The sequence below is a fragment of the Echeneis naucrates genome, chromosome 2 (assembly GCF_900963305.1).
Source record: "Echeneis naucrates chromosome 2, fEcheNa1.1, whole genome shotgun sequence".
NCBI lineage: Eukaryota > Metazoa > Chordata > Actinopteri > Carangiformes > Echeneidae > Echeneis > Echeneis naucrates.
In genome coordinates this window covers 15,099,428-15,121,770 of record NC_042512.1, presented here as the reverse complement: position 1 = coordinate 15,121,770, position 22,343 = coordinate 15,099,428, and the positions used below count along the sequence as shown (strand labels likewise).

Sequence of the window (22,343 nt, the reverse complement as noted above, 5' to 3'; positions counted from 1 at the left end):
TCATTAATTCTTTCAATGTACACATATAAAACAGTAGTGCCGACAAAGCAGTATAGCAATTAATTAATAATAACTGTATTGAGGACGTGCTCGATTTTGTGGATTGGAGATGTTGATGAATTAATGAGAAATAAATAAATACATAATTAAATGCGGTCAATGAGTCTGTAAACACGGATTTTACGCTGAAAGGAACAGGAAGTCGGGCTTTTCTTTCAACCCAGTTGCCATGACAACGGAGTGTAAACGTATTGCTGCGCAGCGTCGTGTTTGTTGACGATCAGCTCGGCTTCAGCTCGTCTTCCCTCCGTCCTCTCCTCCTCTGAGTAAGAAATAAACTTTTTATTGACTAAACACACGACGAACCTTCATACAGGCCGCTGTGTGTCGACTCGGAGAGGTTTATGCCGCTTCAGTGAGCTAAAGTTCAGCTGGATGAGAGCTAAGCTAACGCTAACTGAGGCGAGCTAGCTGCCGTATATCATTTACATATCATCAATTAAATGTCTGACCAAACATAAATAATGGGGATAGCAGGATGCTGTATGAACAAGTTCATTAGGTAGTAACATAAAAGGACGATCGACGTGTTTGTGTATGTGTAAAAGTGTGAGAGATTGTACGGTAAAGGCTTTATCATGAACATCGGAAGGTTGATTTTTGTCTCTGAAATGTCAGACGGGCTCTTTGAAATTAGTTGTGATTGTTTTATTTAGTAATTGTACAAGTCAAAGGTGGTGTTTGGGATTAGGCCACATTAATGTGACTGTCACAAAGAGCTCAAGTGTGATTTTGAATATAGACGAGGACTTCATGCTGCCTTCAGGTCCTACAGTAATTATGGAAAATGCACAATGCACTCGTAATTTCCACTTCACAAATGGAAAGCTTCCTCTTTCCCATGCCACGTGAAGGCATCATTATAGCCCATGGCTGTAGGGAGTAAATAAATCTAATTGATAAGGCTTCTTAAACATCTATGCTTAGTAAACATCATGTCTCCAAACAGCAACACAACATCGTAGCAGATGTATCTTAACTACTGACCCTTCATTTGTATGAATAACAAATGCATTTGTTTTTGGAAGGCTTTAGGATGCAGTTTCTGGGAGGTGCAGTCAGGCAAGTTGGGAGCCAGTGCCAGTGTGTTGGTCCTGCAACTGATCTCAGCAGCACAAGGCATCATCTCCTCCACGCCAAAGTCGCCATCTTCCAGAAGATGTCAGGGCTCGTCCTGCACCGATGTTGAGCAACCCATAGTCCTCATTACAGGTTGGTCGCTGTCGTTTGTATTCCATTTCATGCAGCTGTCATATTGTTTGTCTAATTTAACAACTTCCCTCTTGTAAAAGCCACTACATCCATGTTTCTCAGTGTTAATGATAAAGAATGATCATTTGTTGTTCTTATCGGAGGGCTTGGACAGCTGGGAGTCGGGCTTGCCAAGCTGCTGAGGTAAGATTTTGGTGAATAGTCTGTTTCTGTCCAATGTGGTTGTTTTGTATCTTCAGCGGTTCAGAGTTCTGTTTAGGGTGAATTGATTCATCTTGACCCATTTACTTGCTGATTTCAGTTCCCAGAAATGACACGCTTCATGTTTTACACTCAGGAGACGATTTGGGAAAAAAACAACGTAATCCTGTCTGACATACGGAAACCTCCCAACGATTTCTATCACAATGGTGTGTATACTGCAAAAGTCTGCATTATGTGCATGAGTACAATGTAAATTCTGTTGTATGTGGCCTCTCAAACCTTTCATAGCTCATTTGAAGCAGCAGGACAAGCCCAAGGAGTTGGTGCTTAGTTATAAACCCATTATAACAATCATTCAGAGGTTGGAGATGTGTCCATGATGTAAATGAGCAGATTTTACTTCCTAATGAAGTTCAGCTCTTTAACTGTGTGCAGGAAGATGATAGACCTTGTCTGCCAGTGTGTAGTCACACACACCAGTGATTCTTCTGAGGTCTGCTGTGAGGGCACTAGGTGTCAGCAGGAACAACAAGCTGTCAAATTCACAATAACACACAACATGTAAATCTGTGGACAAGTGTGTAGACACTCTTCAAGCTGTCTTGCCTGCATGTGTCCTCTACAGGTCCATTTATTTTCTCAGACATCCAGGACTACAAAAACCTCAGGGAGGTCGTGGTCAACAACAACATCAGCTGGCTGGTTCAATATTCAGCTGTGCTGTCTGCTGTGGGAGAGCATAATGTTGCTCTGGCCAAAGGTGCATGTAAACACACATTTCATAATACTTATTAAGGAGGACAGGCACTTGAACATAAATTCTTAGTGTATGCTGCACCAGAATTTAGAGCCGTCTTAAAATAGCACACTTATACAGAGCCCCTCTCTCCTTGTAGGTCTCCATTACATTTTAGACATTGCAACGGAACATGGTCTTTGTGTGTTTGTCCCCAGTACTATCGGTGCCTTTGGCCCATCCTCACCCAGGGACCCCACCCTGATCTGGGTGTACAGAGACCACACACCATCTAGGGTGTGTCCAAGGTCCACGCAGAGCTGATGGGTGAGGTGAGACACACATACAGAGCCTTCTGTTTCTGTGTTTTAAATGTCACCATAAGGCAGGGTGGAGGTTTTTTATATATATATATATATATATATATATATATATATATATATTTCTGAGCTGTTTCCTCTCCCTCTTTCTTTCTCAGTACTACCACCACAGGTATGGACTGGATTTCCGCTGTCTCAGGTATCCAGGCATTGATATTAGAGGACACAGCAGCAAGGAAGGACTGGTGCTGGAAACAGAAATATGACCTCCAAGAGCTGGTGCAGACGATGCTCTCTCACATCACTACGGGCAACCAGGTGGCACAAGCCAACTGAGCCTTGATATAGCATTGTTATGGCAATTTTATTTAAAAGGAGGTGACATTAATAGTTTAAGAGCTTTTCAGACTAGGCTACAACACTGTGTTGTGTAGTTGTGTAGTCTCAGTGTTGAAAAGTTATGATTGTTCAATCAGTAAATGCACTGAACCTTCAGTTTAGGCAAACATATCAGAAGGATGAGTTGTTGTATGATGAGTGTTATTTTTTATTATATTATTTATGATGCCATTCTTTGTAGCCTTCCTCCTAAATCAAATGGAGATCAGGGAGTTTTTAAATCCTTATTCAAAAAATAAATCTTGACTAAATAAGGTTTTACAATTATTCCCTCTGTCCACTGACATATGCACATAATAATAAACCTACAATTAATTAATATTTTCCTTCAATACTCAAATTACTCATTGAGTTTTGCATTTTCACACTTCACTCTGTTTTTAAGTTTTGCTGTCTTTTCTTTTTCCTTTGTTGGGGTGTCTGAACGTACAGTGTTGTGACCTGTACTGGAAGTATCATGACTGTGGAGCCTCCCAGTGGCCAAAGCTGCCTGCTGCAGTTTGAGCTCCTGGATGTCTCTGAGCAGGACGGCTTCCTGGTTCACATTGGCCAGTGTCTGTCCTTCAGTGGCATTCAAGGCTGCACGTGCAACCTCCAACACACTCTACACAGTGGCAAATACGTTCTAAGTCAGTGAACAGTAAAAATTAGGATGCGTTATATGTTTGCAAACATATTTCCAAGCGCTAACCTCTTTGTCCTGCTGGACATCTTCAGAAATATCCCCTTCAGTGATCCTCAACCCATCTCGGAGACCTCTGAGCTGCTCCTCCTTCTCTTGCAGGGCCTTGGTGAGCAGGGCTTGCTGGCGCTGATCCTCCCACTCCTGCAGCTCAGTGCCCTGCAGGACAAGCACAGCACAATGATCAGTAGGGGCCATTTGGTGAAGTTGAGACGAATAAGGAGCATATTATGTTCACTGTGGTCTCAAGACTGAAGCTTCACCTCAGCACAGTAGTGCATTGGATTAAATACTAAATACACATTGCTGAGAATTTTTTTTGTGTCTTGTCCCTGGTTATTACCTGTGCTAGAGGGCAAGGTGTAGGTGGAAGCTGCACCTCCAAGTGTAGTTGAGTGATGGACATGTTAGTAGCGCCACTGGCTACCGCCTGGAAAAGTCTCCGCCGGGTGGAGCAGGTGTCTGTGAGGAACTGGCCGAACATGTGTTGGTGCACAGGGTTGAGGTTTGGTAAACACTCAGAAAGTGCATCTCTCAGCAGGGACAGTACGCTGGGTGCATCATGACCTGAAGGACAGAGGACAGGGGGCAGAAGTCCGACAGGTGTAGCTGACCCCCACAGCGACAAGTAAAGGCTGTTTTGGCTCAACTGTAAAACAGTGTCTTATGTCTGGTGGTGGTGTGAGAACATTTTTCAGACTTCTGCACAGGACACTGCTGTTTGCTCTGACCTTCCAGGTGTGGAAAGAAGCTTTTGGCCATCGCAGCTGTGCGGACCACATCAGGCCAGGGGAAGCCATGGGCAGCGGCGAACATGGCGACGTCGTACACAAACTCCTGGTGGAAGTGGCAGCGTTCATCAGAGAACTCAGGCCATGAGAAGTGGCAGCTCAGCCTCTGGACGCCAGCATCTCTCTGAAATGACAGCGACACATCGTTTTCCTGCTAAAAGTCTCTGATTAACTATCTCTCTGTGGTTACTCACCTGCAGTCTCACTATGTGCGCCATTTCATCGGCTGAAACTGACTCCATCCTTCATTAGCCTCAGTCGCTGCGGCGGTCAGGTTGGTTACCATGGAGACGGACGCTGAAGCAAACGCCGGCGCTGCGCGATGACGTGGCAGGCCGTGCGTGCGGCAGGTGATGACGTGACATCGACGAGAGACAAACTAAATTACGCTCATGGCGAATTAGACACTCTCATTTATAATTAATAACACGTCTGTTAGTGTAGAGGTCTCGGAGTCACGAACTTCATGTCGACTGTTTCGGCTGGTAAATCATCAGAAGAGATGGATCCAACAGTTTGTGTTTCTGAGATAGAGCTACAAACGGACCTGTTTCTAACAGGGCTTATCAGTCCGGGGCCACAGATGGCTCAGGCAGGTCTAATCCTCTTTACCATGAATCCCACTCCTCCTCCTCCTGCGCTCTTTTCCGATGAGAGCAGAGAAGGCCGACATCAGAAACACCACAATTTAAGCACCAACTGAGCTCACATTTAAGTGACTTTTTTTGCCCTTGGGGAATAAATTTAGAAGTTGGTATTGACCAGTTATGACCCCATCTTGATTGTAGTTGGGGGGGGGGGGGGGGGGAGAAAGCAAATAAAGCATGCAGATAACATTTTGCTGCAAATGAAAACTGATCAATCAAATAATATGGAAATGGATTTCAGTCTGCATTTGTAATATAGGTCAGGCACTGCCAATAATAAAGAACATGTATTTATTTAGCCTATTGCATCACCATATCGACTGCATGTGTGTTTTAAAATATTCTATGTCGCCTGTTAAATTTTTGATCATTTGACAGTTATTGTCACATTTTAATTTGGAGATCTCAATCAGCCCGTTTCCGGTCAGAACTGCGGACTTGACAAGTGTCTGAACACGCCTTTCTTATCGTCGGACGCGCGATTCAACTTGTTTTCCGCCTCGACCAACGTGCACTGCTGGTCCTGATTTCACCTGACTTTGTAATCCATTTTTATTTTATCATCAAATTTATTTATTTTTTTCCTGGAGCTATTGACCGCCCATCATTCGTGCCGGAATGCGCCCGTACAGGTCAGATAAACCTCTTTGTTTCTCCACCTGTTGCTTGAGTAATTTTTGTAATTGTTTTTGTGTGTATCTGTTAATGCACTCGGGTTTTCTGTGTCAGTTTAAAAAGCTCATTGTGGTGTTATTGTTATGCAGTTGTTGGGGTGAGGTGAGTCTCACACACACAAAAACACATCTGCTGATGGGGATAAAGGAATGAGAGCAGGAGGGATTGACAAGTACAAAGACTGAGTGGACGTCCAAAAGTAGGCCACATATCATAATCTCTCCTTTGTCCTGCTGTCTGAACCATTTTAAGTTTCAGGGCTGAGAGAAGTGAAGTTACATTTCTTTCCATTTCAACAAGTAGAAGAGTGAGCTCCATATTCAGCTTGGTCTAAAACACAGACAAGGCGATTGCAACGCAGACAAGATGAATGCCTGCAATGAGCCACAAGAAACACCAATTAGCAGCCGCAGTTTTCCAAAGAGCAGGCGCCCAGCGCTTCCATCCTGTCTTCCCAGTATTCCCTGAGGCTCACCTACTGCTCCTTGTTTCTCATTAAAGCTGTGAAGCAGATACATTGATTGATGAAATATGAGGTACAAGAGGCTGAATTATGCAACAGTGTGCTCAAGAAAACAAGATCTTTTTTCAAGGACACTTGCTGTAAATGCAGCATGTCCTTGGTTTTCTTTGAAGCACAAAGCTGTAGATATTCTGGGGAAATGATTTTGGTTGAAAAACACGTTGACAGCATGGAACAGGAGCCACTGCTGTGACTGAATGTGAAAGTTTATCAGTTTCATTTCATTCCTCCTATTTTGTATTTATTTCATAACATATGATGCAACATTACTCATCATTGAAGTGACCTGAAACATAACTATTTAGATCACATTATTAATAATAATAATAATAGTAATATAAGAGAGGAGATGCAAGGAGCAATTACAATAACAACTCTGATCAATATTTTCATTTTCCCAGATAATTGTCACAGTAGGAGCCAGACTGAGCAGCTTTCAGCTCAGTTTTGGTTTTTGGCTGATAACTCATCAGTGACGAGGACACAGATAAACCCGTTGTCCACCTACCTACCAAACAGACAGCTGCAGAGCCAGATGTTTTCCTCAGGTGCTACTGAAGAACAGGAAAAGAGTTGGAAGAGAGAAAACTGCATTCAGTACAGTTTCACTGCATCATAAGCAGCTGTTTACACACTACAGTGTTGGATTTTCAGCTTGTTGTGCTGCCCCCATGTGGACAAACCTTTGAGCCCAAGCTTTATGTCAAAGCTTCATTTCATCTTACGTTATCCTTTTATTTCACCTCATATTGTTTACATTTAACTCCGACATGCATCAGAAATGAAAAAAATTCATACAATAAAGCCTATACATACCAATAGCATGGGCCGAGCTGGCATTACAGTGCTTGAACATTTGGTTTGATAGTTTACTGATAATGTGAATCCAAGATTTGAAGGTTCTGGATCTGAATGTTTATTCCAACACAGAGGAAGACGCAGCTCAGACTGCAGCCAGCTGGGATCTCACTCTGTGGCCGTCTGTGTCACAGATGCCTGACAGGTGATGCCACTTAAGCTCAGGTCAGTTTTAGTATTAATGGATCACCAAACAGGATTTCAGAGTCACTCTCAGTTAGGAAGATTAATTATGCAACATTTATAAAGCTTTAATTCCCCTGTTATCTGCAAAATACACCACTCTGCATTTACTGTAGTCATTTTTAGCGGGATTTAAAACAATCTTGGTTAAAACATATTTTTCATCTTATTGTAATGGTGTTTGCCAAATTGTTGAAAACAACAAGGATTTGTTGATTTGTTGGTCAATACTTCTCTGTCGATTGCAATAATCAGTGTTTTGCTACGACAGTTCAAAAGGGAGCAGTTGGTGTTTTCAGTGATTTCAAGACAGGCGGCATCCCACTGTCAGACAGATTGTCTGTAATTACAATCCTCTTCCACTACCGCTGCCTGTGTGTGTGTGTGTGTGCGATAGATGTACAAAGAGATCTAAGAGCCAAGTAAAACCTTTGTACCCTGCTGACTCCCAGACAGGTTAGCTGAAGTCACGTGAAAATTCACTAATTCACTCGATCCTTCATCCACTTCCCCCCTTCAAAATGAATCCTCAGCTCCCAGCCCTCGTTAGCAATCACCCACAAGTTAAAGGAAAATTTCATCTGAATTACAGATTAGCACACTCCTCTCCTGCAGGTCAGGTCCAGCATGCATAAGAACATTTGTCTCACCACCATCTTGGCCTCACCAAAGCAAGCCCCCCCCACACACACACACAGGTTCTTAAGCAGGCTTTTCGTTCTATCCTTAGCCTCCTCCCCTCCCTGTCTTCTCCTCATTTCTCCTCTCTCCACCGGCACCCCTCCCTCCCTCCCTCATATGCCCAATTACTGACTGCCATTTTACCTTGTGCTGTGGAGCCCAGGGCTCGGCTGTAGCTGGGTGTATGACTCAGGCTGCAGAGGAGATAGCCACCACACACGCTCATATTTACATACTTGGTCTGGCTGGGACAGTCGGACCCTGAACAGACAGACGCAGCTCCTCTCCTGCTGTTTCACACCTCTTTGGACCATGTTTCCTGAATATGTGAGTAGAAGCAGTAAAAACAGTTAAAATTAGTGGCAGATGTTGTTCTAAAGTAGTTTGCAGTAGTTTAAAATAATCTGGGGAGAAGTCAAAAGTTTTTATTTTCTCATTTTCCACCTTGTGTGCCTCAACCTGTTCGTACATGTGTCTCAGGATCAGTCAAAGCAACAATTCACTGCTGTGTTCATCTATCAGAGGAAAACAAAAACCTCATTCATTCTTTCTTGGGAAACATGATTTTTCCAGTTAATTTGCAAATGAACTGATGATACTTAATTTCAGCTGCCGTCTTGCTAAAGTTCTTTTCTTATGTTAACAAGTAAAACTCACTCGGGGCACAATCACTTCAGACAGTGTTGGATTAAGTTGCCTATTTGGTCCTCAGTAGCAAAAATAACTGAAGCGGAGTTCTTAACCTCTTGCAGCTCTGTCTGCAGACCAGAAACACACAAGTCCTTAAAAACCATCTGAATGTGTGAGTCCCATGCTGTTTCCCAGGACTTTCTCTGTTCACATTATTATTAACAGTTTGAGAGACAGTCAGAATGAGTTTCAGGAATTTAGCTGCACTGTATCACCATGGAAATCAGTTAGCTGCCCAAATGGATGGATGGATGGAGTTATGCTTTGCTTGAAAGTTTTGGAGTTGAGGAGGGATGAAGAATCAAAGCGTCACGTTCGGACTTCCTGCAGTTTGGTCCGGCCTCATGGGACTGCTTTGCCTGGTCAGAACATTCACCTTTTTCTCTGGATTAATGAAAGACATCACAGTTAAGAGGCTGGATTATCATTAGCACCAATGTGTCTCTCTTCTACTAATCAGTATTGCAGTTTATTTATTGCTCATGCAGTTACTGATGAATTTGAATGTCAGTGAAACCCTCCAAAACCAACTTTGTTGGTGAAAATGATGTTGATAAGTAAACTGTGAGATTATAAAACAAAGTCAAAGGGTGTAAATTACGTACTGTGCATTATGCAAGCAGGTTTAATTTAGCTGTTCAGAAGCAGGACAGAAAGTTTCTATGCCCGTTCCAAAGAGGATTTCTTGATGCGCACTAGTCTGTTCCACTAAATATAGCCGGCGGTGAAGCTCTGCCTTTAACATCTATACACTGTTTACATTAAAGACTACCTAATACTGAGAGCTGATGCCAGTCCGTTGCTTACGGTCCCCAAATTAACTGAATTTGGAGGATCTCCGATATTTTGGGCCTTTATGGACAATGCAAAGCACCGACTGAGAAAATTGGACGAGAATGATAATTAAATGAACTTTTGGAAAAAATGTATTCTTTTGGATATTTGAACAATTGCTGGAGAAATGCAACACTTTGTTACATGTTAAAGTAACTTATCTGGAAGCCTAATGATGTGATTTGGAAATTACTTTGCACAAAGATGTTCCCCTGATGTAGCCAAATGACATGTAACATCCTGATACGTCCTGTCCCCAATCCTCAGTCAAACTCTAACCCTGATTAGGACTTATGACCCTGTAAGCGTGATTACAACATGTGTGAAGAGAAAAACAAACACGAATGTAACACATTCAAAACTTAAACGCTTTTGAAAGCAACTTTTTTGAGATTTCTGACTTTTGCACATTTCATATTTTCTATTTAAGCACTTCGTTTTAAAGCAACTTCTTTCAATTTAATGTAGCACGTTTTGTCTGTATCTCAGGTGTGCGTGAAAGGGCAGCATGCATTCGGTCCAGGTAGGGATGTGGGACCCCCGGCTCCAGTCTAAACATGCCTCATCCCTTCCTCATCCACCCCTTTCCAACTTGCGCCCTACCCGTGTGACAACAGCCACTCCAGCAAAGCGCATCACCTTCTACAAAAGCGGCGACAGCCAGTTCGGGGGCATCAGGATGGCAATCCACAAGCGCAGCTTCAAATGTTTCGACGCCCTGCTGGACGACCTTTCCCAAAAGGTTGGTGAGACAGATGTCAGAGCTGTGACGCGGAGAATTCTTTTGAAGCCGACTGAGGACTGAAGATGCGCTGCATCCCTGAATTTTCACCCTTCAAACCAACTTTTTCATGATCTACAGTGAAGCACAGATCAGGCTTTAGGAAATATTTTACCAATGCCAAGAAGAAACAAGTAATATTTATATTTACATGTCTCTATACAGGTACCCCTGCCGTTCGGTGTGAGGACTGTGACCACCCCCCGTGGCACCAATACCATCAGACACCTGGAACAGCTCCAAGATGGCGGCTGTTACCTATGCTCTGACCGACGACACACTAAGCCAATCAACATTGAACTGGCCAGTAAACGGCCAAGCATTTGGTACCATCACAGCCGGAGACCCCATCGGCCTGAAACCTCATCACCACCCAGCCATGTGCTCTACAGGCAACGACGGATTCTCCTCATAAAGAACACTGAGCCGGGTATGAGGCGGAGCATTGTGCTGAACAGGAGATCGACCAGGAGCCTGAGGGCCTTTCTGGATGAAGTGTCGGAGGTGATGCAGTTTCATGTCCGCAAGCTTTACACTGCCGAAGGACGGCGGGTAAGCAGTGGTTTTATATGAATGCATAGTCACAAGCGTGTTATGTACTGTAGTTTAGAAGGCACCCAGTTCAGGAAAATTGTTGACTACATGTGTTTGCTGACAGATTGACAACGTGCAAAGTCTGTTAACTTGCCCTGGTGTTCTGGTCTGTGCTGGTCGGGAAGCATTCAGTCCAATGCTGGTGAACTTTATTAAAAAGAGCTCAGAGGAAAAACTGCCTGGTCTTGGTCCCAGGACTCCTGGAAATGGGGCCCGATCTCCTGCTACTCAGACAACAAGATCTCCACCTCATGGAGCTCAGTCCAGAGCGAGCGAGTACAGTGAAGGACACGAAAGCAAGAAAAATGGTAAGTTGATTGTTCAGAATGTATAGAAGCCTTAAAAATAAGCACTATTGTGGTTTGTTCCCAAACAGAAACCAACAAATGTAAATTGCTTAAAGGAAAAATAAAAAAAATATGAAATAACCGTTAAACCGTAATGTGTTTTTCTCATTACTTTCGCTTTCAGTTAACTTTGGCCTGGAAACGAAAAAAAGCATCATCCACCCTCGTTCTGACTCCTCCAATCGCTCCACACGCTTCTCTTTGTCCTCAGAGAAATCATACGGCAATGGTGTCAGTGCCTACTCACAAGGTAGACCGGCTATTATGAATGATGACATTGAGAAGCGTGTCCTTGTTAATAAGGATGGCAGCCTTTCAGTGGAGATGAGGGTGCGTTTTCGCCTCCAAAATGATGAGACTGTCCAATGGTCCACGCAGGTCAAAAAATCTCCATCTCTGACCACAGACTGTTCCCCTCTGAGCCAGGTCCAGGCACATTACCTGCAGCAGGGCCAATCAGAAAGCTGTTCTGACCCCGACTATGTGTCTTTTGAACCAGAGGGTATGGATTATTCACGTCAACCTCTGGAGCGTGCACTGGAAGTAAGCCAGTGCCCATGCTGCTATCAGAGACCAGAGCGACAATATGACTTGTGGGAAAATCCTGCTCACAGCCACAAACAGCCTATCGCCCCACCGCCCCATCCACATAAATCCAGCCGAACCACCACTCTGGTGAGACATACACACTCCTCTAGCAGTTCTTCATCCTGCAACTCCAGGAGAGTGGTGCGCTGCCGAGCACAACTGTCTGGCTGTGGGAGAGGGTCAGGTTCAGAGCATGGCCAGCTGGTACAGGAGCAGATGTGTGTCACGGAGCAGGTTGAGCGCAGAGTGGAGGTGGAGCGGGATGGTGACACCCATGTAGAGGTATGCAGGGTGAGTCGGTGCTGCAGTCGCAGTGAAGTGGTTGCTATAGATACCAACCTACGACCACTTAGCGGTAGGTCAGCTGAGGAGGAACTAATGGCGGAGGAAGAGCGTCCGCTCTCTGCAGTCAGCAGCTCCTCACGTGTCCTACAGTCACTGAAAGAGGACCAAGATGATGAGGATCATGACTTACCACCCAGCGCCTCACAGTGCTGCCATAGCAAGGAACCGTCACCCTCCCCAGCCTTCCAGACTCAGTTAATGGACAATCCATCAAGCAACATCTCGGCTGGTTTTGTCGACAGCGTGGGAGAGAGAGGGAGCAGGGCATTATCTGCGGCCTCCTCCTGTCACTGTGGAACAGTCACACCATATTCAAAAGCTGAAGCAGAAGAGTTGGATCAAGTTCCCATCTCTCGATCCAGGATGAGGAGAACCTCTTGCAGGTCCAACAAAACCAAGACACCAGATTCAGAGGAGGAGGGGGCTGCAGATGATGAGGATGAAGAGATAAATAGGGTTGTTAGCAGCTTGTCTGGTCACACAGGATTTTCAGTGTGTCCTAACTGTGGGGGCTGTAAACGTACAGCATCAGAGAGGTCCCATTGTTCCCACCAAGACTCCTCCAAGCCTGCCTCACCTCTCCAGCCAGACAAATCCACACAGGGCAGTAATGACGATGGTTCAGACGATTCAGCCATGTCGACACAATCCAACAAGACCAACCTCACCAACAATGGCCGCTTCTCCGCCATTTCAAATGTCCTGGAGGAAAGACCGTCTAGTACCGTGTCCAGAACATCTAATTCTGAGCAAGAAGCAAAAGAGGAAGAGAGGGCTCCTAGTGCCACCTCAACAACAAGCCACAGGTCGAATATATCACACAAGTCTGGCTGCAACTGTGCCACTGATGTCACAGCTGACAAAGAGGAGGAGAGGAGCCCCACCGCCATGTCAGCTCAGTCCAACTTTTCCTCCAAGTCCAGAAAGTCTCGTAAGTCCGACTGTAGTGGCCCAGCCCAAGCACCAGACATAAAAACAAGAGAGGAAGCAGAGGGAGGGAATGTTTCAGAGAGAGCAATCAGCTCCTTGTCAGCCAAATCTGATGTTTCAGCAAAGACCGGTACTTCAACTAAGTCTCACAAGTCCAACTACCCATTAGCAGGTGAAGACACAAACAAAAGAGCATGCAATAGTCTCTCCTTTAAATCTAATGCTTCTGTCAAATCAGGCAATTCAGGAAGACCTGATAGCGCCCAGTCAGCTCAATCAACTAAGTCAAGTGTTCGCACAAAGTCTAGCACTTCTCATAGGTCAACTTGCAGCCACTGTATTAAAACAGTAGCTCCAGGTGCCAACACAGCAGATGAACCTATCAAAGGAGCAGAAGAAGAAGAGGGAGCAGTAGGGGAAGAGAGAGCAGCAAGTGTGATGTCAGCCAAGTCAAATCTGTCTGTCAAGTCTAACAAATCCCATAAATCCCCCAAAGCTTCAGAAAGGTCACTTTCTCCACGGTCAGAAGCAGGAGGAGATGGTGAAGACAGGCCAGCAAGTCAAACGTCTGCCAGATCAGTTAAGTCTTCAATATCAAACAAGTCTAACTGTAATGGCAAAGAACTTGTGGAATCAAAAGAAGTAGAGAAAGAAGAAAATGAAATTGACGAAGTGAAAGAACAACAAAGGCCACAGAGTAAAATATCTGTTAAATCTGGAAAAGAGGAGAGAACAGCTACTTCCAGGTCCTTAAGGTCTCATAAATCTAACAGCAACACAGGAGAAGAGAATACAGGCAAAAATGAAAACCCGATTGAACAAGTTTCTAGTAATTCATTTGGTAAATCAGCTTCCCCTGAAAAGTCTCCTGATACAAAGACAGATGTGGATGGCATGATGGAGCCAACCACGAGTTCAAAGTCAGTGAAATCACATACTTCTTCCAAGAAATCAACATTTCCAAACAGGGATGAGCAGCAAAATGAGAGTCAAGAGCGGGTTGATAGTGTGATGTCTGTCAAGTCAAAATCTTCAGTGAGGACCGGTGCATCTCACAAGTCAAATTCTAGCAAGAATCTCAAGTCTGTGATGCCAGGTGAAAATGCTGTGACCATCAACACACCACAAGTGATGGATGGAGAGGCAAATGAGGCAGAGAGACCACCAAGCACAGCATCAGGTAAATCAGGAAAATCTAATGCTTCATCCAATCATAAAGGATCAGCTGACGTCGCTGCGATTGAAACAGACACAGAAGTAAAAATTATGGAAAACAATGCACCAATAAATAAATCTGATCAACACTCTCTTGGTCAAATGCTCTCACCCAAGAGGACACAATCCCGAAGGGCCCAGTCACCGAAAGCCCCAGCTGCAACTCCCAACAGTCCTCAACCTTCTGTGCAACAGTTGCTCCCTGGCGTGGATGCTGGTGAGACAAGAGGGCCAAATGCATTGTCAGTTAAATCTGTTGCATCTGCTAAATCTGGCAGGTCAAAATGTCACTGTGGAGAAGGATCAGCAGCTGAAAAGGGAAGGAAAGAAAAAGAGGTTGAGGATCAGGAAACTGAGAAAAAGGAAGATAATGAGGACATTAAAAGTGAGGGGGCTATTAACATCTTATCATCCTCATCCGAAAGACAGAGAAAGGAATCTGGAGACACTGAGCAGCCACTGAGTCGACAGTCATCGGGGTCAGTCTCTCTTGGGTTGCCAGAAGACCTAGAAACAGCAGATTCAGACAGTGGCAAGTCCAGTGTGTCATTTTATACAAATGCTGGCAGCAAACACGGCCAAACGAAGACAGCAACTCCTGATGTCCGAAAAACCCCTGTGGAGGAAGCCAGATCCACTGTATCTCAAAAGTCCAATAAGAGTGGCAATAAAGGCGCGTTGGCTCACAATCTTCCCGCTGTTGATATCCCCACCATAAAAACACCAGGTGGGAGTGAAAGTAAAGATGAAGGGAAAAAAACTGAGAGAGCAGCCAGTGCAACTTCCAACAAAAGTAGCAGGTCAAACAAGTCTTGCAAGTGTAGGGAGAAAGCAGCAGCTCATATGCCCAACAGTAGGCCAAAAGAGCAGACCAACTGTGCCAGTTCAGCAGGAAATGACCTTGAAACGGACAGTGTGAAGTCTGCCTCAAAAACAAACACAAAAGAATTAGATGCCTCCGACAACAGGCCTTCATCTGCAACGTCATCAGCAAGCGCTAAAGTTCGGAGCAAATCGTCTGCAAGTGCCAGCATGATGAATGCCAATGCAGCAGAAACACCTTTTGGAGATTCACCAAACAATAACATTGAAAATGAGAATGCCAGTAGACCAGCAAGTAAAGCAAAAGAGAAAGACAAGGCAAGTGATAGAACAGCTAGTTCTCTCTCCAAGAGTTCATGTTGCCTCAGACCTGAGTCTGCAGCTTCAGCTCAATCAGCAACAAAAAATAAAGCTGCAAAGCAAAGTGAAGCAGAGGATTCAGTCAAATCAGAATATCTGAAACCAGTTAAAGGTCAAAGGGCCAAATCTGATGCAGGAAGCGAAAGTGGTAATATCAAAACATCCACTTGTCAAAAGAAAAAGAGACATACGGAGACATGTAGTGAAAGCACCCTGAGTCACTCTCTGTCTGCTGCTGACCTGCTAAAGGAAGCATTGGCTCCACACAGCCGACAGTCAAAGCCCAGCAAAACCAGTGGAAAGATGAGTGAGAAAAATGCTAATTCTCAGAATGATCAGGAAGATGAGCTCGAGCCAACGCCTGCCTGCTTGCCCAACGCCTCCCCTAATGAGGTTGTTAGCGACTGGCTGCGAAGCATTCCTGCTAACAGTAGTATGCTGGCACTTGGTGATGAGCTGATGGATTATGAGCAGGAGAAGGAGGTCGAAGAGAAAGCTGGTGAAGAGGTAGCAAAGGAAGAGGAGGTAGATGAGAGACTGGGCCATGAAGATAAAACCGAGGCTGAAGACAATGTAGACAAAGACGGAGAAGCAGAATGTGATGCAGCAGAGAAGAGTCCAGATCCAACTCCAGGTAATGCCGTGGGACTTTGTTCTCGCCCCAATCCTCTGTTCTCGAATTCTGAGTCCCTGCCCAGGAACTGGCATTCTTCTGTAGCCGTGATGAAGGTTCTTTTAACTTCTTCTCTGGGTCGATGCCGGAGCATGCCGGAGGTAAGCAACAAAGCTATTTCATTTTTTTGAGTGTGATCTTCTGATCATCTTATTCTTTTGTTTGGATAAATGAGAAAATATCAGGGTAGTCATTATTCTTCATAATTTGCTCTCCTTTGTAGGTGTCTCCAGTATATGGTCGTAGACTGAGTACATCAGCTAGAGGACTCTTGGACTGTTTGGCCCAGCTCCAGCTCATTGAGCCTGCAGTGAGTCCTGGCTTTGAACAACAGAAAGACCGTAACCAGCAGTATGAAGACATTATGGCCATCCTTCAATCGCTCTGGCTCACAGAACCAAGAGATTTTGAGGCCACGAAGATCAAGGACAATGGCATACAGCAGGTGACGCCACCAAGATCCTCATCTGGGGTGGATATGAGCAGTGGCTCTGGTGGATCTGGAAAAGAGAATGGAAACCAAGGTAGGCATGAATCACTTCAAAAAAAGACAGAGTATTCACATGACGATGAAGAAGCAGTCAAGGTTGTGGGAGAGAATGTGGAGAGAAATGTAGAGGAAGGAGAGAAGGAAAATGAAGCTGAACCTCAAGACCTACACATAGAGCAAGCAGTGACTGACACTGCAGATGAACAAGATCAAAGTACAATCCTCCCAAGTTTGGACAGCCCAAAAGCCTCAGACAATCCCTCATCATCAGATAAGAGCTCTGCAAATGACAGCTCCAAATCGCCCACTGATAATGAGCAAGAGACAGTGGAGGACTCCAGCTCAGGCACACCCCCAACGATCCTGAGAGCCTCCTTTTCCAAAAAACTATCCCAAGACCCTGATCCAGTTTGGGTTCTGAACCTTTTGAAGAAGCTGGAGAAACAGTTCATAAACCACTACATTAATGCTATGGCTGAGTTTAAGGTCCGCTGGGAACTCGACGACAGCCTCATCCTGGACACAATGATCTCCGAGCTCAGGGACGAGGTAAGTCGGCGCATCCAGAGCAGCATCGAACGTGAGATGAGGAAGATTCAAGGTCGAGCAGGCAGAGGGGGGAGGTCACCTCGTCCACCACAAGGAATGAACCTCTCCAGGGATTCCACCATGACAGAGAAGAGGCGTCAGCTGTTAAAGGTAAATGCACTACAATAACTATTTTTGAAGTCAAATGGGAAACTGCAGCTTGAATACAGAACATTTGTCTTATTTTTCAGGTTATGAAGAACCAATCAGTGAAAACCGCCGACTCTCTCAGTGATGGAGAGTTGACAGGTGAGTTCAGCGACCAACGAAGCGATGATGAGTACTGCCCCTGCGATACTTGTGTCCGCAAAAAAATGGCTGCTCGGCCTTTAAAAGCCAACCCAATAGCAGCAGAAGCACCGGTGATGATGGAATTTGACCTCCTAAAGATACTTCAGCTGAAGAAAAACCCGTTGCCTACGCCTGCAGCCGTGACCCAATCTAAGGAAGAAAAAATTGAAATGGTGGTTGTAGATGAGGAGGGGAGAAATTTAGAGGTAGTACATGAGGAAGAGGAAGAGGATGAAACCAAAGAGGATATTAAAGCTCAGATTGTCTTAGAAGAGACAATTCCAGAGGAGGATGAGGAGGATATTGAAGAAGATGCCGATGAGTATGGAGAAGAGAGGGAGGCAGGAGAGCAGCGGACTAGTGATGAAGAAAACGAGGCAGCATCAGTAAATGGAGAGGAGGAGGAGGAAGAGTCTGAATGCCAATGCCAGTGTGCCAGAAATGAGGACAGTGACAGCTCCAATGAGGGAGAGGAAGCTGAAGAAACGAGCGATTATACAGGTGAAGATGAGAAAGGGGATGACAAAAGTGAGACAGGGAGTGGGAAAGAGGAAAGTGATAGAGAGACAGTTAAAGAGGCAACAGCAGGTGAAGAGGAAACCACTGAAAATGAAGAGGAGGAGGGAGGGTGTGAAGTGTGTGATTTTAAGCCTGAAGAAGTGGCAGACAGCGAAAGTGGAGAAAATGAAGAGACAAATGACGATAATGCTGCAGAAAATGCAGTAAACCAGGAATCAACGCTGGTGGAGGAGTTTGCAGATGGAAACATCAGTGCGTCAGCAGAGGCAGAGAATGAAGATGACACAGATGATGGCGCAGGAGAGGGGGAGTCACATGAGTCACATGAAGATGAAAAGGGGGGAGAAAGTGAACAACAGGAAGGATTATCATCAGAGGAAGAAAGAGACTCACCACCAGTAAGGATTCACATCTAAACATAATTATTTTGATTTAAAGAGGGAAAAAAACTGTTCTAAAATGGTTGTACGGAGGTAAAATTATCAGCAAATTAATTATCATTTAGTTCCTTTTTACAGCTACTGTTTTGAAAGTCCTGTTAAGTTAATTCAAAGAGAAATTACTGACAGTTAGCTGCTCTGTATAAAAAGAGCTCAACCATCCAATGGCTGTGAAGATTTTTCCATACCAAGACAAACAAGTAACTGGTCCTGGATAAGAATTTATTGACACTAGTTATAAACATCACCTATTTTTAAAAACCACAGAGCACCTGAACATGGCTGCATGCTTACACTCCACTCTACTTGAAAGAGAAAACTGACCTACTGCAGCCTAACTGCCAATTCTAAGCCTGTGGGAAATGATTATCTCAGTATCCAATTAGACACACTGGACAAATCTGTTTTCTTTGGCAGGAAGAAAGAGCTTGCACTGCACTTATACTGTTACTATCACCAACTGTTTGAGGAAAAACCTAAATTTGTAAGATACATTATTGTTATGTTGTTCAACCCCAAGGACCAGGAAGTGACTCCTGCAGCCGAGGGAGAGGAGGCTGACGCTGAAGACTCAGACATCAGCAACAAGCGTCCAAGTGACAACAGTGCGGAGGAATCTGGACACGAAAGGCCTGGAAGTGCAGGAGGCGAGGAGGGAGGAGATGATAAGGAGGACAGGGTAGTGGAAGATGCTGTGGAGGAGTTGAAACCTGACGAAGAGGATGAGGTGGTCAACAGCAAGAAAAAGGAGGTTGACGTTCTCCTCCACCAGTTCACCAAGACCTCTGTGGAGTCCCAGCCTGGCTCCTTGGAGGAAGTTAACATGTCTTCACACCTGAACCCTGTAAGCACCATAGAAGGGTCCAAAACGGTTGTCTCCACCGGTGGTGGTGCAACCCAGAGAAGGAGCCGGTCGCCAGCGAGGGTCAAACGCTGCAAACCTAAAGAGAAAGACATCGAACTGGATAACCTTTAACTCAAACAGAAAGAAAAATGTAGTTGAAATTCACAGAGACAAAATCGCTCAAGGTTCCCAGAAACCCTGGCTTTGTCAGGGACTGCTTGGGTAGAACAATGTAGCACTTTATCACTCCACTTGAAGCACTTTATCACTCCAGATCCAGTGTAGGACAATTTATACATAGGACCACAAAACTACTACAAAAACTACCTTATGTTATTTCATTCAGAGTGAGAGTAATGACTATTATTCGTAAATGCTGAAGTTAATTGTATGTATGTATTTCAGTGCTGTATATGTACAAATAAGGTATATTTTATAAACAAAACAAACAACAACACAAAAAACAAAACATTTTTGACACCTAGGTGTACAGTATTATGTGAATGCTTCTGTGGACCTTAAGTTTAATGATTTATTGAATCATAACCACCAATATACCAAGTACCTCAGAGATATGTTCAATGGTAACTGACTGTTTCAGTAGTGTTTGACAGAATCACAGTATTCATACTTGATTTGTGTATCAATTCATTTTCTTGTCTATTTTGTTGGGCTTGTCCTATTAAGTCAGTGTTAGATTCTCAGGGTTTTGGACAGCTACGTTGTTTTGGAAAAGTCATCTCCTTGCTATTCCTTTAGCCTATTAATCTGTTAAGAAGTCCTCTACGTAAACTTGCTCATTAGATCAGAGAGCAACTCTGCTCTAATCTGATTACCTTAAAGAAGCAGACGTTTTGGGAAAACTCTTGCTTGCAAAATATTAAGTTAGCCTATAGCGTAATGACCTGTAACAGAGGAAAGCAACCAGTCTGTTGATCCTACTAATGCAGGTCAAGGTAATTAACAAGATACATCTTATATGTTGTATGACAAGTTGCAGTTCTACAGGGATTCATGTTAAATATTACCGCAACATGACCTGACATTATCAGGCCAATTAGAATATAATTTGCGACCTTGCCAGGCTACTTCTTGTCTTGCACTCGGTAATTAACTCCTGGCCCAAACTTCATATTTAGTGTCCATACGTGACATTGGTGTCAGTATTAATTTTTAAGAGACATAAAAAAAATATATAATAAAGCATTTATGTAAATGAATTTCAAAGTACTTATATTACACATCATTTAATACAAATCACAGCCTACATTTTAGTGGCTTTATCATATTATCTTGAATTTCCTCTTTAACTGAAATGTGTTTTGAGCAACTGTATCTATATATCTGTTGTCAAGTAACTGTAAAAATAATTTAACGAATGCATATTTTCCCAGAATGTAGTTAAAAAGCAAGCAGGATTGAGCAATGCAATACTGAGCACATCTATGTGTTTGACACAAATACATCTACTGTAAGTGTGAGTCTGAATTTAGGTTTGATGTGAACCTCTTGTTGCTACTTTTCCTAGGTGTGTGTTACATGCTGTAGATTCAGATGGGGTCTGCATAACCAGCCATGTGGAGCAACAGCATGAAGTGTGTTACTGATGCCTTACCGTATCCATGGTTATTTGAAGGTAGATGGACAGAAACAGAGGGGGAGATCATGGTCGTGTGGTCTTATCTTTTGCTTCTTGACGTCTCCTCTCTCGGTGGCTCTCAAGAAGAATCAAAGAGCCTGAAATAAATGTTATAATGGATCAAAGCTGCTCTTTAAAATGCCGGAAAGTATACATTTAAGGGCCCAGAGAACGATTTTCTCTCATTTTACCGAGCCAAAGCTGAATGAGCTTGGCTCCAGGCTTACTCCCTAACTGCACCTTTGCAGCAGAGAGTCTGCATATGCTCACTTTGGGTTCTGGACAGACTGCTTAGCATGACAAAAGCCTCCAATCTGAGGTACAAAGAGGGGGGGTGTGTGTGTGCCTATGCTGCTATCGGTGCGTTTTGCTGTCCGTCGTGATCATGTACCTAGAGTGAATGAATACATGAATGTAAAGAGTTGACATAAATAAAATGAATGTAAAGGTTGGTGATTCTCATATTATTTCAAGTAAAATCTTAGTTAATTTTTCCATGTCTGTGGGTTTCTTGCCCAGTAAATGTGGAGGTTAAACAAAGAGATGGTTGGCAGACAGAGACATGCCAGATGTTTTCATCTGCTTTGAGTCTTTATGCTAAGCTCATCTAGTGGCCTGTCTTTTCTAGCTTTATTGTTAACATGAAGAAAGTTCAATGATGCTGATCCTCTCATCTAACTCTTCAAGAGTATTGAAAAAATTAGTTCCCGATTTTCAGCAATTTTCAGTTTAGGGTATTTATTCTGACATACTTTCTACTGAATTAAAATTCCTCAACAGTCTTGGTTTTAGTTAAAATGTTCTGAGAGTTCTGAGACATAAATGAAATTCCATTCTCCTTTGCTGTCAGCTCGATGCATCATTTTCTTAATCGGAGCACCAAATGGTTCTTTCTGTGCTGTAGCAGTGCTTGTATTAGTCTTTATGTGGCAAACAGGGCCCTTTTCATTACTAAAGAGGTGTCCATATAAATGCCAAGACCCATGTGCTAATGCTTTCTGATCCAGATCTGATGCACACTTTACCTTCCTGTGCAGCCTTTGCTCTGTGCTCCCTCGCTGTGTCGGGCTCTGGTCCAGCAACATTTCCAAAGCTGCTCAACTCAAGATACACTCACACGTCACTTTAATCCAGTACCTGTAATTGTGTGTGTGTGTGTGTGTGTGTGTGAGTGAGTGAGAGAATGTGTGTGTAAGCCATGGAGGGATTGAGGTTAATTTGCATCACGTGGATCAATGCAGCAGAGCATTGACAGCTGATACAGACCACCGGCTGAAAATTGAGAAGTTAACCTTGCTCAATTTTTAACATTTTTACATCATCCAAGTAATGTGTTTGGATAAAGAGTTGCCTTTATTTGAGATTTTTAAAGAAAAGCTATC

General features: G+C 43.9%; 2 protein-coding genes and 1 long non-coding RNA gene across 3 annotated transcripts; 2 read left to right on the top strand and 1 right to left on the bottom strand.

Moving 5' to 3' along the window:
• The first annotated feature begins 230 nt into the window (after positions 1-230).
• On the top strand, positions 231-2,417 carry LOC115055733 (uncharacterized). Its single transcript, XR_003841717.1, has 5 exons — positions 231-326; positions 1,089-1,272; positions 1,416-1,455; positions 1,610-1,682; positions 2,102-2,417. It is a non-coding gene; the product is annotated as an uncharacterized LOC115055733 (long non-coding RNA).
• An 854-nt stretch (positions 2,418-3,271) lies between these two features.
• c2h8orf74 (chromosome 2 C8orf74 homolog) lies at positions 3,272-4,646 on the bottom strand. The gene is made up of 5 exons (XM_029513464.1): positions 4,599-4,646; positions 4,345-4,528; positions 3,957-4,180; positions 3,623-3,772; positions 3,272-3,535 (listed from the first exon to the last, which is right to left on the bottom strand). Exons 1-5 carry the CDS (start codon positions 4,644-4,646, stop codon positions 3,272-3,274), a joined length of 870 nt encoding a protein of 289 aa, XP_029369324.1.
• Positions 4,647-10,024: 5,378 nt separating this feature from the next.
• Positions 10,025-19,454, top strand: rp1l1a (rp1 like 1a). Its single transcript, XM_029513452.1, has 9 exons — positions 10,025-10,237; positions 10,442-10,828; positions 10,935-11,178; positions 11,342-13,081; positions 14,415-14,512; positions 15,727-16,251; positions 16,374-17,339; positions 17,420-18,436; positions 18,999-19,454. Exons 1-9 carry the CDS (start codon positions 10,025-10,027, stop codon positions 19,452-19,454), a joined length of 5,646 nt encoding a protein of 1,881 aa, XP_029369312.1.
• The last annotated feature ends 2,889 nt before the right edge of the window (positions 19,455-22,343 follow it).